The sequence below is a fragment of the Salvelinus alpinus genome, chromosome 7 (genome assembly GCF_045679555.1).
Source record: "Salvelinus alpinus chromosome 7, SLU_Salpinus.1, whole genome shotgun sequence".
NCBI lineage: Eukaryota > Metazoa > Chordata > Actinopteri > Salmoniformes > Salmonidae > Salvelinus > Salvelinus alpinus.
Window position 1 is genome coordinate 2355501 of NC_092092.1, and position 17022 is coordinate 2372522.

A 17022-nucleotide genomic window follows, 5' to 3' on the forward strand; every position below is an offset into this window, starting at 1 on the left:
TCCCCTCAGTCTCTCACCTATCTTTCTCATCTCCTTTTCCCCCTGTCCTCTCCTTTTCCCCTCAGTCTCTCTCCTCTTTCTCCTCTCCGTTTCCCCCTGTCCTCTCCTTTTCCCCTCAGTCTCTCTTCTCTTTCTCCTCTCCGTTTCCCCCTGTCCTCTCCTTTTCTCCTCAGTCTCTCTCCTCTCCTCCCCTCAGTCTCTCTCTTTCTCCCATCTCTCCCTCCCCTGTCTCTCCTCTCCTACCCTCAGTCTCTCCCCTGTCCTCTCCTCTCTCCCATCTCTCCTTCCCGTCAGTCTCCTCTCCTCTCTCTTTCTCTCCTCTCCTCCCGTCTCTCCCCTCTCTTTCTCCCCTTTGTCCTCTCCTCCCCTCCCGTATCTCTCCTCACCCCTCTCTTTCTCCCCTCAGCCTCTCTCACCTATCCTCTCTTCCCTCCTTCCCTCTTTTCCGTCACTCGTCTCCCTCCTCTCTCACCCTCTCCCCTCCCTCTCTCCTCCCTTCCTGACTCCTCCCCTCAGTCTCTCGCTCTGCTCCTCTCCTCCGCCTATGCCTGTCTCTCCTCTCCCCCCTCTCCTCTTCTCCGCTCCTCTCTCTTCCTCTCCTCCTTCTGACTCCCCCTCTAATGCGACACACTTGCGCAGGAGCCTGCGTCACCATGTTACTTTTAAAAATTGATGAGGCACGTTAATATTGTAACACCCCAAGACCCTCCCCCGCCAAACGCCGACATCCTCCCAGCTGGGCGATTTATGTTGGGCAGTAATTTACACCTCCTGCCTTTAGTGTGTGTGTGTGTGTGTGTGTGTGTGTGTGTGTGTGTGTGTGTGTGTGTGTGTGTGTGTGTGTGTGTGTGTGTGTGTGTGTGTGTGTGTGTGTGTGTGTGTGTGTGTGTGTGTGTGTGTGTGTGTGTGTGTGTGTGTGTGTGTGTGTGTGTGTGTGTGTGTGTGTGTGTGTGTACCTTTAGGTAAGTAACTTTGGCTGGCTGGAACTCCTGATTTATCTGTTATGGTGGAGGGGACATGGAGGGAAGGTGTGGGGGGGGTTGGCGTCTGTGTGGCTACAGCCTGGCTGTCCTACCCCAGATGTTTACGTCTTAGGGCTCAAAACACATGTCAGGAGTGCTGGTCCCAACAGAGCTAAATAGTTCAGCTTTAGTCATGATTTTCCACATCTCTTCCATGCTTTTACTGTGTCTAATATTGGCCTTTGATAAATGGTGTCAGTTAACCGTGTAGTACAGAGGTGAGAGGTCTGAGAATCGCTGATTTTAATGGGAAGAGAAACTCTCAGATGATTTGTATACTGTATCCTGAATGTCGTGTATGTGGCTTGTTTTGTCCGACACAAAATAAAACATTTTGATTAAAAAAAGAAAAAAAAGAAGATATATTAAAAGAGACAAAACACTGACGTTGGCACAGTGTAAGGCTAGAGCACAGAAGACGGCGAACATCTTGAAGTTATTCTCGTCTGTTTTGGTGAAGGCACTTCCACTCAGCTTGTTAACCATCTGTACGACCCCTATTACGGTCCCCCTGGAAACGATGGGCATGCATAGGATGTTCCGCGTGGTGTATCCCGTATAGAGGTCCACCTCTCTGTGAAAGGAAACGAAGGTGTTAAAAATTACATCACACTCAATTTCTGTTAGAAAATTTGAGAAAAGGGGGCGGAGTTGGACCGTTTCAAGATTAATGTATCACAGCATTAATCTGGACGCGATGCCATTGTTTATTCATTAGGCTTATAATCAAATCAAATTTTATTTGTCACATGCGCCAAATACAACAGGTATATAGACCTTCCTGTGAAATGCTTACAAGCCTTTTAACCAACAATGCAGATCAAGAAATAGAGTGAAGAAAGTACTTACAAAAAAAACTAAAGTAAAAAAAATAATAATAATCTAAAAGTAAAACAAGAAAATGACATAACAATAACGAGGTTATATACAGGGGGGTACCGGTACCGAGTCAATGTGAGGGGTACAGGTTAGTGGAGGTAATATATACAGGGGGGTACCGGTACCGAGTCAATGTGAGGGGGTACCGGTACAGAGTCAATGTGGAGGCTATATACAGGGGGTACCGGTACAGAGTCAAGGTGGAGGCTATATACAGGGGGTACCGGTACAGAGTCAATGTGGAGACTATATACAGGGGGTACCGGTACAGAGTCAATGTGGAGGCTATATACAGGGGGTACCGGTACAGAGTCAATGTGGAGGCTATATACAGGGGGTACCAGTACAGAGTCAATGTGGAGACTATATACAGGGGGTACTGGTACCGAGTCAATGTGGAGGCTATATACAGGGGAACCGGTACCGAGTCAGTGTGAGGGGTACAGGTTAGTCGAGGTCATTTCTAAAGTGACTATGCATAGATAATAAACAGTGAGTAGCAGCAGTGTAAAAACAAAGTGGGGGGGAGATTCAATGCAAACAGTCTGGGTCGCCATTTTATTAATTGTTCAGCAGTCTTATGGCTTGGGGGTAGAAGCTGTTCAGGAGCCTTTTGGTCCTTGACTTGGTGCTCTGGTACCACTTGCCGTGAGGTAGCAGAACAAACAGTCTCTGACTTGGGTGACTGGAGTCTTTGACAATTATTTGGGCCTTCCTCTGACACCGCCTGGTATAGAGGTCCTGGATGGCAGGAAGCTTGGCCTCAGTGATGTACTGGGCCGTACGCACTACCCTCTGTAGGGCAGTTGCCATACCAGGCGGTGACCATAGGATTTGGCAAGACAGCACAAACAGATCTGGGATCAGGCTAGCACCTGACTACTCTGTGGCAGACCTGGGCATAACATAGTTGTATTTTGTAGTTTATTTAAAATACCAACTTTTCAAATACTCAAGATAGTCAAATATAGTTTATATAGAGTTTACACTAAAAGGCAATTATTTTATATTCAAATATGTGTCTCAGAAAACCAACTAATATTTAAAAGTATTTTGAATATAAGACAGTTATTTGATAATAAACAAAAGAAATATGTATTTGATGGCTGCCGAATACAGTATTTCATGAAGAACCTACAACAGTTAGTTGAATTAGTCTAAATATACTATCATAATGTTCGGAAGGCTCGTAGATATGAATCTTACAACAATTCCACACAGTTTAGTAGTAGTACCCCCCCCCCCTTTATAGCTAGAATTAAATATATGAGGGACATGGAAACACCTCAAGATTCCAGTAGACCACTTTTGCAGCTTCAAAATGACATGTATATTTTCATAATAATAACAAGGTAATACAGAAACGCTTGTGTGGTGAACCTTGTGAGTATTACAATAGCAACATTGTTGTGACACAGGACTTAGGAATTTGCTTTATAGTGGCATAATAACAGAGTTATTCCATTTATAGTTAAACCTGGAACAACATTTTCAGTAATGGGTGAAAAATAAAATCCAACTAATAAAGTGGAAATTGATCAAGTTGAGGTGACTAAACTGCTTGGAGTAACCCTGGATTGTAAACTGTCATGGTCAAAACATGTTGATACAACAGTAGCTAAGATGAGGAGAAGTCTGTCCATAATAAAGCACTGCTCTACCTTCTTAACAACACTATCAACAAGGCAGGTCCTACAGGCCCTAGTCTCTACCTTCTTAACAACACTATCAACAAGGCAGGTCCTACAGGCCCTAGTTTCTACCTTCTTAACAACACTATCAACAAGGCAGGTCCTACAGGCCCTAGTCTCTACCTTCTTAACAGCACTATCAACAAGGCAGGTCCTACAGGCCCTAGTTTCTACCTTCTTAACAGCACTATCAACAAGGCAGGTCCTACAGGCCCTAGTTTCTACCTTCTTAATAACACTATCAACAAGGCAGGTCCTACAGGCCCTAGTTTCTACCTTCTTAACAACACTATCAACAAGGCAGGTCCTACAGGCCCTAGTTTCTACCTTCTTAACAACACTATCAACAAGGCAGGTCCTAAAGGCCCTAGTTTCTACCTTCTTAACAACACTATCAACAAGGCAGGTCCTACAGGTCCTAGTTTCTACCTTCTTAACAGCACTGTCAACAAGGCAGGTCCTACAGGCCCTAGTTTCTACCTTCTTAACAACACTATCAACAAGGCAGGTCCTACAGGCCCTAGTTTCTACCTTCTTAACAGCACTATCAACAAGGCAGGTCCTACAGGCCCTAGTTTCTACCTTCTTAACAGCACTATCAACAAGGCAGGTCCTACAGGCCCTAGTTTCTACCTTCTTAACAGCACTATCAACAAGGCAGGTCCTACAGGCCCTAGTTTCTACCTTCTTAACAACACTATCAACAAGGCAGGTCCTACAGGCCCTAGTCTCTACCTTCTTAACAACACTATCAACAAGGCAGGTCCTACAGGCCCTAGTCTCTACCTTCTTAACAACACTATCAACAAGGCAGGTCCTACAGGCCCTAGTTTCTACCTTCTTAACAGCACTATCAACAAGGCAGGTCCTACAGGCCCTAGTTTCTACCTTCTTAACAACACTATCAACAAGGCAGGTCCTACAGGCCCTAGTTTTGTCACACCTGGACTACTGTTCAGTCGTGTGGCCAGGTGCCACAAAAAGGGACTTGCAATTGTCTCAGAACAGGGCAGCACGGCTGGCCCTTAAATGTACACAGAGAGCTAACATTAATAATATGCATGTCAATCTCTCCTGGCTCAAAGTGGAGGAGAGACGGACTTCATCACTACTTGTTTTGGTAAGAAGTGTTGACATGCTGAATCCACTGAGCTGTCAGTTTTAAACTACTGGCACACAGCTCAGACACCCATCCTTACCCTACAAGACATGCCACCAGAGGTCTGTTTAAACTACTAACACACAGCTCAGACACCCCATCCTTACCCCACAAGACATGTCACCAGAGGTCTGTTTAAACTACTGGCACACAGCTCAGACACCCATCCATACCCCACAAGACATGTCACCAGAGGTCTCTTCACAATCCAGAACAGAACAGTCCAGAACAGACTATGGGAGGCGCACAGTACTACATACAGCCATGACTACATGGAACTCTATTCCACATCAGGTAACTGATGCAGCAGTAGAATCAGATTTAAAAAACAGGTAAAAATACACCTTATGGAACAGCGGGTACTGTGAAGAGACACACACACACACACATACACACACACACACACACACACACACACACACACACACACACACACACACACACACACACACACACACACACACACACACACACACACACACACACACACACACATACACACACACACACACATGAACAGACACTAGCACACACACTCCACACATGTACATGACCATTGTAGTATTGTTGTATTATACATGATGTATTGTAGATATGTAGTGGTGAAATAATGTTATATGATGTACTGTTGTATCTTTTGTTTTATGTGTGATGTAAATGCATTGATGTGTTTAGACCCCAGGAAGAGTAGCTGCTGTCTTGGCAGGAACTAATGGAGATCCAAACTAAACCCCAGGAAGAGTAGCTGCTGCCTCGACAGGAACTAATGGGGATCCATAATAAACCCCAGGAAGAGTAGCTGCTGCCTTGACAGGAACTAATGGGGATCCATAATAAACCCCAGGAAGAGTAGCTGCTGCCTTGGCAGGAACTAATTGGGATCCATAATAAACCCCAGGAAGAGTAGCTGCTGCCTTGGCAGGAACTAATGTGGATCCATAATAAACCCCAGGAAGAGTAGCTGCTGCCTTGGCAGGAACTAATGGGGATCCATAATAAACCCCAGGAAGAGTAGCTGCTGCCTTGGCAGGAACTAATGGGGATCCATAATAAACCCCAGGAAGAGTAGCTGCTGCCTTGGCAGGAACTAATGGGGATCCTTAATAAACCCCAGGAAGAAGAGCTGCTGCTTTGGCAGGAACTAATGGGGATCCATAATAAACCCCAGGAAGAGTAGCTGCTGCCTTGGCAGGAACTAATGGGGATCCATAATAAACCCCAGGAAGAGTAGCTGCTGCTTGGCAGGAACTAATGGGGATCCTTAATAAACCCCAGGAAGACTAGCTGCTGCCTTGACAGGAACTAATGGGGATCCATAATAAACCCCAGGAAGAGTAGCTGCTTCCTTGGCAGGAACTAATGTGGATCCATAATAAACCCCAGGAAGAGTAGCTGCTGCCTTGACAGGAACTAATGGGGATCCATAATAAACCCCAGGAAGAGTAGCTGCTGCCTTGACAGGAACTAATGGGGATCCATAATAAACCCCAGGAAGAGTAGCTGCTGCCATGGCAGGAACTAATGGGGATCCATAATAAACCCCAGGAAGAGGAGCTGCTGCTTTGGCAGGAACTAATGGGGATCCATAATAAACCCCAGGAAGAGTAGCTGCTGTCTTGGTAGGAACTAATGTGGATCCATAATAAACCCCAGGAAGAGTAGCTGCTGCCTTGGCAGGAACTAATGGGGATCCATAATAAACCCCAGGAAGAGTAGCTGCTGCCTTGGCAGGAACTAATGTGGATCCATAATAAACCCCAGGAAGAGTAGCTGCTGCTTGGCAGGAACTAATGGGGATCCTTAATAAACCCCAGGAAGACTAGCTGCTGCCTTGACAGGAACTAATGGGGATCCATAATAAACCCCAGGAAGAGTAGCTGCTTCCTTGGCAGGAACTAATGTGGATCCATAATAAACCCCAGGAAGAGTAGCTGCTGCCTTGACAGGAACTAATGGGGATCCTTAATAAACCCCAGGAAGAGTAGCTGCTGCCTTGACAGGAACTAATGGGGATCCATAATAAACCCCAGGAAGAGTAGCTGCTGCCATGGCAGGAACTAATGGGGATCCATAATAAACCCCAGGAAGAGGAGCTGCTGCTTTGGCAGGAACTAATGGGGATCCATAATAAACCCCAGGAAGAGTAGCTGCTGTCTTGGTAGGAACTAATGTGGATCCATAATAAACCCCAGGAAGAGTAGCTGCTGCCTTGGCAGGAACTAATGGGGATCCATAATAAACCCCAGGAAGAGTAGCTGCTGCCTTGGCAGGAACTAATGTGGATCCATAATAAACCCCAGGAAGAGTAGCTGCTGCCTTGGCAGGAACTAATGGGGATCCATAATAAACCCCAGGAAGAGTAGCTGCTGCCTTGGCAGGAACTAATGGGGATCCATAATAAACCCCAGGAAGAGTAGCTGCTGCCTTGGCAGGAACTAATGGGGATCCTTAATAAACCCCAGGAAGAAGAGCTGCTGCTTTGGCAGGAACTAATGGGGATCCATAATAAACCCCAGGAAGAGTAGCTGCTGCCTTGGCAGGAACTAATGGGGATCCATAATAAACCCCAGGAAGAGTAGCTGCTGCTTGGCAGGAACTAATGGGGATCCTTAATAAACCCCAGGAAGAGTAGCTGCTGCCTTGACAGGAACTAATGGGGATCCATAATAAACCCCAGGAAGAGTAGCTGCTGCCTTGACAGGAACTAATGGGGATCCATAATAAACCCCAGGACGAGTAGCTGCTGCCATGGCAGGAACTAATGGGGATCCATAATAAACCCCAGGAAGAGTAGCTGCTGCCTTGACAGGAACTAATGGGGATCCATAATAAACCCCAGGAAGAGGAGCTGCTGCTTTGGCAGGAACTAATGGGGATCCATAATAAACCCCAGGAAGAGTAACATGTTGGCCAGACTGGACACGTCACGTGCGCGAGCGTCGCAAAATAAATGTACACATACATGTTATTCAATCATTGCACCCACACTGCTCGCAAGCATCTGTGTTGCCGGGCGCTAAAATAGAACTTGGTTCTATTTGTGACACTTGATGTGCTTCAAGTCCTTCCTCTCCCATCTTCTCATTGGTTTACAGGAGCATATACCCACGTGCCATCTTCTCATTGGTTTACAGGAGCATATACCCACGTGCCATCTCCTCATTGGTTTATAGGAGCATATACCCACATGCCATCTCCTCATTGGTTTATAGGAGCATATACCCACGTGCCATCTTCTCATTGGTTTATAGGAGCATATACCCACGTGCCATCTCCTCATTGGTTTATAGGAGCATATACCCACGTGCCATCTCCTCATTGGTTTATAGGAGCATATACCCACGTGGGTGATTAAAAGATGAACTGAGGTCCACACTCCAGTCGGTAGTGGTAATGCAACTTAAAGTTTGTTGCCAACCGCCATATAAAGTCCAAAGAAGAAGAAGAAGAAGAAGCCTGAAGGAAGGAGGAGAGATTACTAGAAACAAACTAGGTTTCCCCTTTTATCCGAGGATTAATTGTCGGAGTAGAGGACCTTGTGCATTTCAGGTAAAATAACAACCCAATGTTTATATGCCAGGACAAATTAGCAAGCAACAACAAGCTAGCTAAATATACATAAACGTTTAATGCTTTTCAACCTGTACCCCAAATTAATATAATTGGTTCAGAGTTTGTTTTGATAGTTCAACCTGCGTGTCCTGATCTCTTCTGGTGTGGACGGACAAAATCAACATGCGCGCGATGACACACACGCGGACGGTCTGGTCAGCATGTTAGAAGTGTGTTATTTAACACTGTTCCCGGTGTCTTTACGGGCCAACAGACTCCACAATTTCAGTGTTGATTTTTAACACTGTCAGTGTTATTTTTAATTACACTGGAGGATTTGCTGTGTAAGCATTCAACTTGCTGTTTGCAATTGTCTTTGAATTACTCTGCGGTATTTTCAGGTATCATATATGAATTACAGTTTTCTACCATTTCAGTGGCATGTTGAAAGTGTCACACAGAAGTTATAACAGTGCCTTGCAAAAGTATTCAGACCCCTTGGATTTATTCACATTTTATTGTGTTACAAAGTGGGATTAAAATGGATGCAATTGTAATTTTTGGTCAACAATCTACAGCAAATACTCTGTAATGTCACAGTGGAAATAAATAAATAATCAAATTAGTAAAATATAGTCGTGGCATAAGTATTCAGCCACTTTATTTAGGCAAGCCTAAATTAGTTCAGGAGTAAAATGTGGCTTAACAAATGACATAATAAATGACATGGAGTCACTCTGTGTGAAATAAAAGGGGTTGACAGGATACCCCTTCCCCCGTCCCCCATACATACAACAATTGTAAGGTTCCTCCCTCAGTCAAGTACTTGAATTTCAAGCACATATTCAACTACTGTCACGTTCCTGACCTGTCTTCTGTTGTTTTTGTATGTGTTTAGTTGGTCAGGGCGTGAGTTGGGGTGGGCATTCTATGTTATGTGTTTCTATGTTGGGTTAAAGGTGTGGCCTGATATGGTTCTCAATTAGAGGCAGGTGTTTGACATTTCCTCTGATTGAGAACCATATTAAGGTAGGCTGTTCTCACTGTTTGTTTGTGGGTGATTGTTCCTGTGTCTGTGTCCGTTGCACCACACGGGACTGTTTTCGTTTGTTCATTCGTTTAGCTAGTCTTTCCTGTTTGTGCGTTCTTCGTGTCTATATGTAAGTTCTTATGTTCAGGTCAGTCTAAGTCGTTTGTTTGTTATTTTGTTAATTATCAAGTGTAGTTCGTGTCAGTGTTCGTCTTGTAAATAAATTCATTATGTCTACATACCTCGCTGCGTGTTGGTCCGATCCATGCTCCTCCTCGTCTGAGGAGGAGAACGAATATGACGACCGTTACAACTACAAAGACCAGGGAGCTTTCGAAAAGCCTCAAAGAAGGGCTGTGATTGGTAGATGGGTAACAATAACAAATCAGACATGGAATATCTATTTAAGCATTGGTCAAGTTAATACATATGCTGTGGATTATGTGTTATTAAACTACCCGGACACATCAACGATACAGTCGCCCTTCTTAACTGAGCGGCAGGACAGGAATGACATTTTTTTTTTTTACATGTAACTTTTATTTAACGATGAGGCCATTGGTGATTTTAAAACAGCTACAGAGTTCAATGTCTGTGATGGGAGAAAACGGAGGATGGATCAACAACATTGTAGTGACTCTAAATGATAGAGTGAAAAGAAGTATTCAAATATACAGAATAAAAATATGCCCAAACATGCATCTTGTATGCAACAAGGCACTAAAGTAATACTGCAAAAAAAATCACGGCAAAGGAAGACACTTTTTAGCCTAAATGCAAAACCTTATGTTTGGGGCAAATCCAACACAACACATCACTGAGTAACTGCCTCCTAATTTTCAACCATGGTGGTGGCTGCATCATGTTATGGGTATGCTTGACATCGGCAGATACCGGGGAGTTTTTCAGGATAAAAAGAAATGGGATGAAGCTAAGCACAGGCAAAAACCCTAGAGGAAAACCTGCTTCAGTCTGCTTTACACCAGACTGGGAGAGGAATTCACCTTTCAGCAGGACAATAACCTAAAACACAAGACCAAATATACACTGGAGTTACCGAGAAGACAGTGAATGTTCTTGAGTGGCCAAGTTACACTTTTGACTTAAATCTGCTTGAAAATCTATGGCAAGACTTGAAAATGGCTGTCTCGCAATGATCGACAACCAACTTGACAGAGCTTGAAGAATTATGAAAAGAATAATGGGCAAATACTGCACAATCCAGGTGTGGAAAGCTTTTATAGACTCACCCAAGAAGACTCACAGCTGTAATCAATGCCAAAAGGGGCTTCTAGCATGTATTGACTCAGGGAGTTGAATACTTATGCAACGACTATATTTTAGTTATTTAACTTGTATTCATTTTTAAAAAAATAGACATTTTCTTCCACTTTGACATTAAGGAGTAATTTGTGTAGATTGTTGACAAAAAAAGGGCAATTAAATCAATTTGAATCCCACTTTGTAACACAATAAAGTGCGAAGAAATACAAGGGGTCAATACTTTTGCAAGGCACTGTATCTGTGCAAAATGTCATTGGTAATTGGTTTCACTTTGATTATGTACACCTTGTCAATTCAGGAGAACGGACATTTACAGAATGTTCAGATAGAAATGTATGGTGTAGATGAAATATGACCGTCAGATAGATGGGAATAGTATAGGAGATTGGGCTCTAGTCATTCTATTTCTATCTTCGACATGCAGGTCCAGATAAAACCCTGCTATTAGTTGAAGGCAGCCAATCCAATAGTTACAGAAAATAAGTTGCTTTCTCAGATCTGTATCCAAATAAAAAAAATTTTTTGGGGGGGGTCTGTATTCAAATAGTTGTAGTCACCTCCAAAGTAAATATTTGTAAAAAAAATAGTTACTTTCCACAAAGTGTAGTTAAAACTCTAGTTATCCCAGGTCTGCTCTGAGGGTTAATTAATCACATTCAGGTCTAATGGAAACGACACACACATAAAGTAGATGGCACCCTATCCACTATATAGTGCACTCCTTTTGACCAGGGCCCATATGGATCTACTCAAAAGTAGTGCACAGTATTCATGGGTTTGCACCTCCGTCACCTCGTTGCCGTTGTTGTCAACGTTCTACAGATGCCGCAGCATATTGACTTCCCATTGATGATTAACGCTCATTATTTTCTGAACGTGGGCTAATGACTGTGTCGTCAAAATTACAGTTTAGTGGCCTGGAAATATGATGACATTATTGAAATAGACAAATCGTTAGTAGAAAACAACATTGCTATCATTATGACGGCATACATTTTACTTTAGAGAGATGGCAATGTTGCCATGAGCTAGCAAAGTTAGTCAGAAATAGCTAACAATGTTAACGTTAGCTAGCTAAAATGCTGGTGCTCTCCCTTCAAATCTTAGCTAGCCAGCTAACGTTATACTGCGTTATACTGTTAGAGGTGCCTTAGACCGCAGTGGCGCAGCTGTCTAAGGCACTGCATCTCAGTGCTTGAGGTGTCACTACAGACCCTGGTTCGATTCCAGGCTGTATCACAACCGGCCATAATTGGGAGTCCAATAGGGCGTCGCACAATTGGCCCAGCGTTGTCCGGGTTTGGCCGTGGTAGGACGTCACTGTAAATAAGAATTTGTTCTTAACTGACTTGCATAGTTAAATATGATTATTTTTTAAATCATAAAAGCTTGACCTGCTAATTATTTGCCTCCTTTCGAAATGTCATCATGTTTCCAAGCCACGGTAGTGCACTTTAGAATACATCTTCGCCACCACCAGACCGCATCGAGTGGAATGCTCAGATGGGCATCAGTCCCAAAACGAGCGTTCAAAACAAAGTTGTGACGAAACGTGCAACCCGTGGATAGGATGCCAGTTCAGACTCAGACAGGGTAAAATGGGAGTTTCACCTATTAAAGCGTGGGTCTGCATAGGCGTCTGGGATGTTAAGGACCTCCCCCGTCCGTGCTACTTGGCCCGCTATACCTTTCTCTATAGAAAACCTGGACGAGGAGAGGACAGAAGAGCGCTGGAGGTTACAACCATACAAATAGAATTGGTGAATGGACATTTCTGTTCTAAGAATTCTACTTCCCCTGTTCTAGGATTCTAGTTTCCCTGTTCTAGAATTCTAGTTTCCTTATTCTATGATTCTAGTTACCCTGTTCTAGGGATTCTAGTTCCCCTGTTCTAGGATTCCAGTTTCCCTGTTGTAGGGATTCCAGTTTCCCTGTTCTAGGGATTCTAGTTTCCCTGTTCTAGGATTCTAGTTTCCCTGTTCTATGATTCTAGTTTCCCTGTTCTAGAGTTTCTAGTTTCCCCATTCTAGGATTGTAGTTTCCCTGTTTTAGGATTCTAGCTTCCATGTTCTCTAATTCTAGTTTCCCCATTCTAGGATTGTAGTTTTCCCATTCTAGGATGATAGTTTCCCAGTTCTAGGATTCTAGCTTCCCTGTTCTCTAATTGTAGTTTCCCCATTCTAGGATTGTAGTTCTCCCATTCTAGGATGATAGTTTCCCTGTTCTAGCTTCCCTGTTCTCTAATTGTAGTTTCCCCATTCTAGGATTGTAGTTCTCCCATTCTAGGATGATAGTTTCCCTGTTCTAGCTTCCCTGTTCTCTAATTGTAGTTTCCCCATTCTAGGATTGTAGTTCTCCCATTCTAGGATGATAGTTTCCCTGTTCTAGCTTCCCTGTTCTCTAATTGTAGTTTCCCCGTTCTAGGATTGTAATTTCCCTGTTCGAGGCGTTCTAGTTTCCCTGTTCTAGCGATTTTAGTTTCTGTGACCTACAATTCTAGTTTCCCTGTTCTAGAATTCCGTTTCCCTGTTCTAGGGATTCTAGTTTCCCTATTCCAGGATTCTAGTTTCCATATTCTATGATTCTAGTTTCCCTGTTGTAGGGATTCTAGTTTCCCCATTCTAGAATTCTAGTTTCCTTGTTCTAGGATTCTAGTTTATCTGTTCTAGGATTCCAGTTTCCCCATTCTAGAAATTCTAGTTTCCTGTTCTAGGATTCTAGTTTAATTGTTCTAGGATTCTAGTTTCCCTGTTCTAGGATTCCAGTTTCCCCATTCTAGAAATTCTAGTTTCCTGTTCTAGGATTCTAGTTTAATTGTTCTAGGATTCTAGTTCCCCTGTTCTAGGATTCTAGTTCCCCTGTTCTAGGATTCCAGTTTCTTTGTTCTAGGGATTCTAGTTCTATGGTTACAACTGCTCAGCTGCTGTCATCAGAGAATTGTTCACATGATCACTAGTCAACTCAACATAGCATGTCAGAGAATCGTTCACATGATCACTAGTCAACTCAACATAACCCATCAGAGAATCATTCTCATGATCACAGTTGTCCACATGATCACTAGTCAATTCAATATAACCCATCAGAGAATCGTTCACCTGATCACTAGTTAATCCAATATAACCCATCAGAGAATCGTTCACATGATCACTAGTCAACCCTTCAGAGAATCACTCAGATAAGCAGTAAAAGTATCAATCGTGACCCTTACCTAATCTCTTTGGTTTTCCTGAAGACAGGTTTGCCTTCGTTCTCCTCCCCGATGTCAAACAGGTCAGAGTACAGTTCTTTGTTATTGTGGTCCACCTGGAATAGTGCACATCTATCTGCATTCACCAGGCTTTTTGCATTTATCTGAAACACAAACCCCATGATAAACCCCATGATAAACCCCATTATAAACCCCATGATAAACCCCATGATAAACCCCATGATAAACCCCATGATAAACCCCATGATAAACCCCATTATAAACCCCATGATGAACCCCATGATAAACCCCATGATAAACCCCATGATAAACCCCATGATAAACCCCATGATGAACCCCATGATGAACCCCATGATAAACCCCATGATAAACCCCATGATAAACCCCATGATAAACCCCATGATAAACCCCATGATGAACCCCATGATAAACCACATTATAAACCCCATGATAAACCACATGATAAACCCCATGATAAACCCCATGATAAACCCCATGATAAACCCCATGATAAACCCCATGATGAACCCCATGATGAACCCCATGATGAACCCCATGATAAACCCCATGATAAACCCCATGATGAACCCCATGATAAACCCCATTATAAACCCCATGATGAACCCCATTATAAACCCCATGATAAACCCCATTATATACCCCATGATAAACTCCATCAGTACGGTACACAGAAAGACGTGGTCACACAGATAGGGGCGAATCATAACTTCCCTTCCCATTGATATCAACCCATGTGACGAAATGAACATTTGACTTAAAGGGGAAGTTAGGATTCACGGTAGCACTTTACCATAAGGTTCCATTTGTTAAGGGTTTCTAAAAGGGGTTATAATTACATTCTTAACGGTTATTTAATAGGGCGGTAGGTAACCTAGTGGATAGAGAATTGGGCCAGTAACTGAAAGAGAGGTAAGTGAGGCTGGTAGCCTAGTGGTTAGAGGGTTGGGCCAGTAACTGAAAGAGAGGGAAGGGAGGTAGGTAACCTAGTGGATAGAGAGTTGGGCCAGTAACTGAAAGACGGGGAAGGGAGGTAGGTAACCTAGTGGTTAGAGGGTTGGGCCAGTAACTGAAAGAGAGGGAAGGGAGGTAGGTAACCTAGTGGATAGAGGGTTGGGCCAGTAACTGACAGAGAGGGAAGGGAGGTAGGTAGCCTAGTGGATAGAGAGTTGGGCCAGTAACTGAAAGAGAGGGAAGGGAGGTAGGTAACCTAGTGGATAGAGGGTTGGGCCAGTAACTGACAGAGAGGGAAGGGAGGTAGGTAGCCTAGTGATTAGAGGGTTGGACCAGTAACTGAAAGAGAGGGGAGGCAGGTAGCCTAGTGGTTAGAGGGTTGGACCAGTAACTGACAGAGAGGGGAGGGAGGTAGCCTAGTGGTTAGAGGGTTGGACCAGTAACTGAAAGAGAGGGAAGGGAGGTAGGTAGCCTAGTGGTTAGAGGGTTGGACCAGTAACTGAAAGAGAGGGAAGGGAGGTAGGTAACCTAGTGGATAGAGAGTTGGGCCAGTAACTGAAAGAGAGGGAAGTGAGGCTGGTAGCCTAGTGGTTAGAGGGTTGGACCAGTAACTGACAGAGAGGGGAGGGAGGTAGGTAGCCTAGTGGTTAGAGGGTTGGACCAGTAACTGAAAGAGAGGGAAGGGAGGTAGGTAGCCTAGTGGTTAGAGGGTTGGACCAGTAACTGACAGAGAGGGGAGGCAGGTAGCCTAGTGGTTAGAGGGTTGGACCAGTAACTGACAGAGAGGGGAGGTAGGTAGCCTAGTGGTTAGAGGGTTGGACCAGTAACTGAAAGAGAGGGGAGGCAGGTAGGCAGCCTAGTGGTTAGAGGGTTGGGCCAGTAACTGAAAGAGAGGGGAGGCAGGTAGCCTAGTGGTTAGAGGGTTGGGCCAGTAACTGACAGAGAGGGGAGGCAGGTAGCCTAGTGGTTAGAGGGTTGGGCCAGTAACTGACAGAGAGGGGAGGCAGGTAGCCTAGGGGTTAGAGGGTTGGGCCAGTAACTGAAAGAGAGGGGAGGCAGGTAGCCTAGTGGTTAGAGGGTTGGGCCAGTAACTGAAAGAGAGGGGAGGCAGGTAGCCTAGGGGTTAGAGGGTTGGGCCAGTAACTGAAAGAGAGGGGAGGCAGGTAGCCTAGGGGTTAGAGGGTTGGGCCAGTAACTGACAGAGAGGGAAGGGAGGTAGGTTTTCATGACGCGTCTTGACCCACCACTTCTCTGTGATAGTCCAAGTATGTTGAACGCTCTGGTGTGAAATGGTAAACGTAATATCTTTGGTGGAGGAAACAGTGGAGGAGGTGTCTTCTCACAACGTTGGATGTTTTGATCTTCATACCCACCATTCATTGCATGAACATGTTTAAATAACATAGTTGGATCTGCTCTCATGAATGCAGTGATGGGAACCCAACATTGCCTTTAAGTATGTCTAAACTCTGAGTGAACTCTCAAATCATCTATAAATGATTAACCTACACGTATAACTTCTAAAAGTATACCATATTTTAAAGTGACAGTCCTATGAATATTTTTAACTGAGTTGTCAACATTTCTAAGTGGAGAAAGTGCCAATCCACTAAGTCATTAACAATTATTTTTATTAACCTTTATTTAACTAGGATAAGTCAGTTTAAAGAACAAATTCTTATTTTCAATGACGGTCTAGGAACAGTGGGTTAACTGCCTTGTTTCAGGGGCAGAACGACAGAGTTGTACCTTGTCAGCTCGGGGATTTGAATTTGCAACCTTGCGGTTACTAGCCCAACGCTCTAACCCCTAGGCTACCTGCCTCCCTTCCCTCTCTTTCAGTCACTAGCCCAAAGCTCTAACCCCTAGGCCACCCTACCAACATGTATAATAGATGACCATTTTATTAACGAGTTAGGACTACTAATATTTATAACTTAAAAAAAAAAAATTACTGGAAACTTTCTGGCCATTTTATTAATGAGTTGCAAACATTTATAACAACATATAATCTCCTCAAGCATGTAGTACATAATAAGAATACAATGTAATAAGGATACATTGGGAAAACATGTTAATTGTAGTGACTCAAATCTGTAGCCTATCATTGGTATAGTGCGTAGTCTAGCTAATTCAGAGGGGTTATTTATCTCCCCTTTTTAATATTACAAGTCAGAATAGAAATTGACAACTGATTAACTATTTAAAATATAACATGTTTA

General features: G+C 43.8%; 2 protein-coding genes across 2 annotated transcripts in view; one reads left to right on the forward strand and one right to left on the reverse strand.

The window, feature by feature from the left end:
* The window catches only part of LOC139580328 (calcium uniporter protein, mitochondrial-like), a 518594-nt gene that overhangs the window by 213249 nt on the left and 288323 nt on the right, over positions 1-17022 (forward strand). The gene's annotated exons all lie outside the window — the stretch shown is intronic.
* The window catches only part of LOC139580326 (cAMP and cAMP-inhibited cGMP 3',5'-cyclic phosphodiesterase 10A-like), a 159329-nt gene that overhangs the window by 33318 nt on the left and 108989 nt on the right, over positions 1-17022 (reverse strand). Inside the window, exons 11-13 of the mRNA XM_071408878.1 lie at positions 13829-13971; positions 12229-12321; positions 1410-1596 (exon numbers count right to left, since the gene is read on the reverse strand). Coding sequence (XP_071264979.1) covers positions 1410-1596; positions 12229-12321; positions 13829-13971 — 423 coding nt within the window. The remainder of the gene's footprint in view (positions 1-1409; positions 1597-12228; positions 12322-13828; positions 13972-17022) is intronic.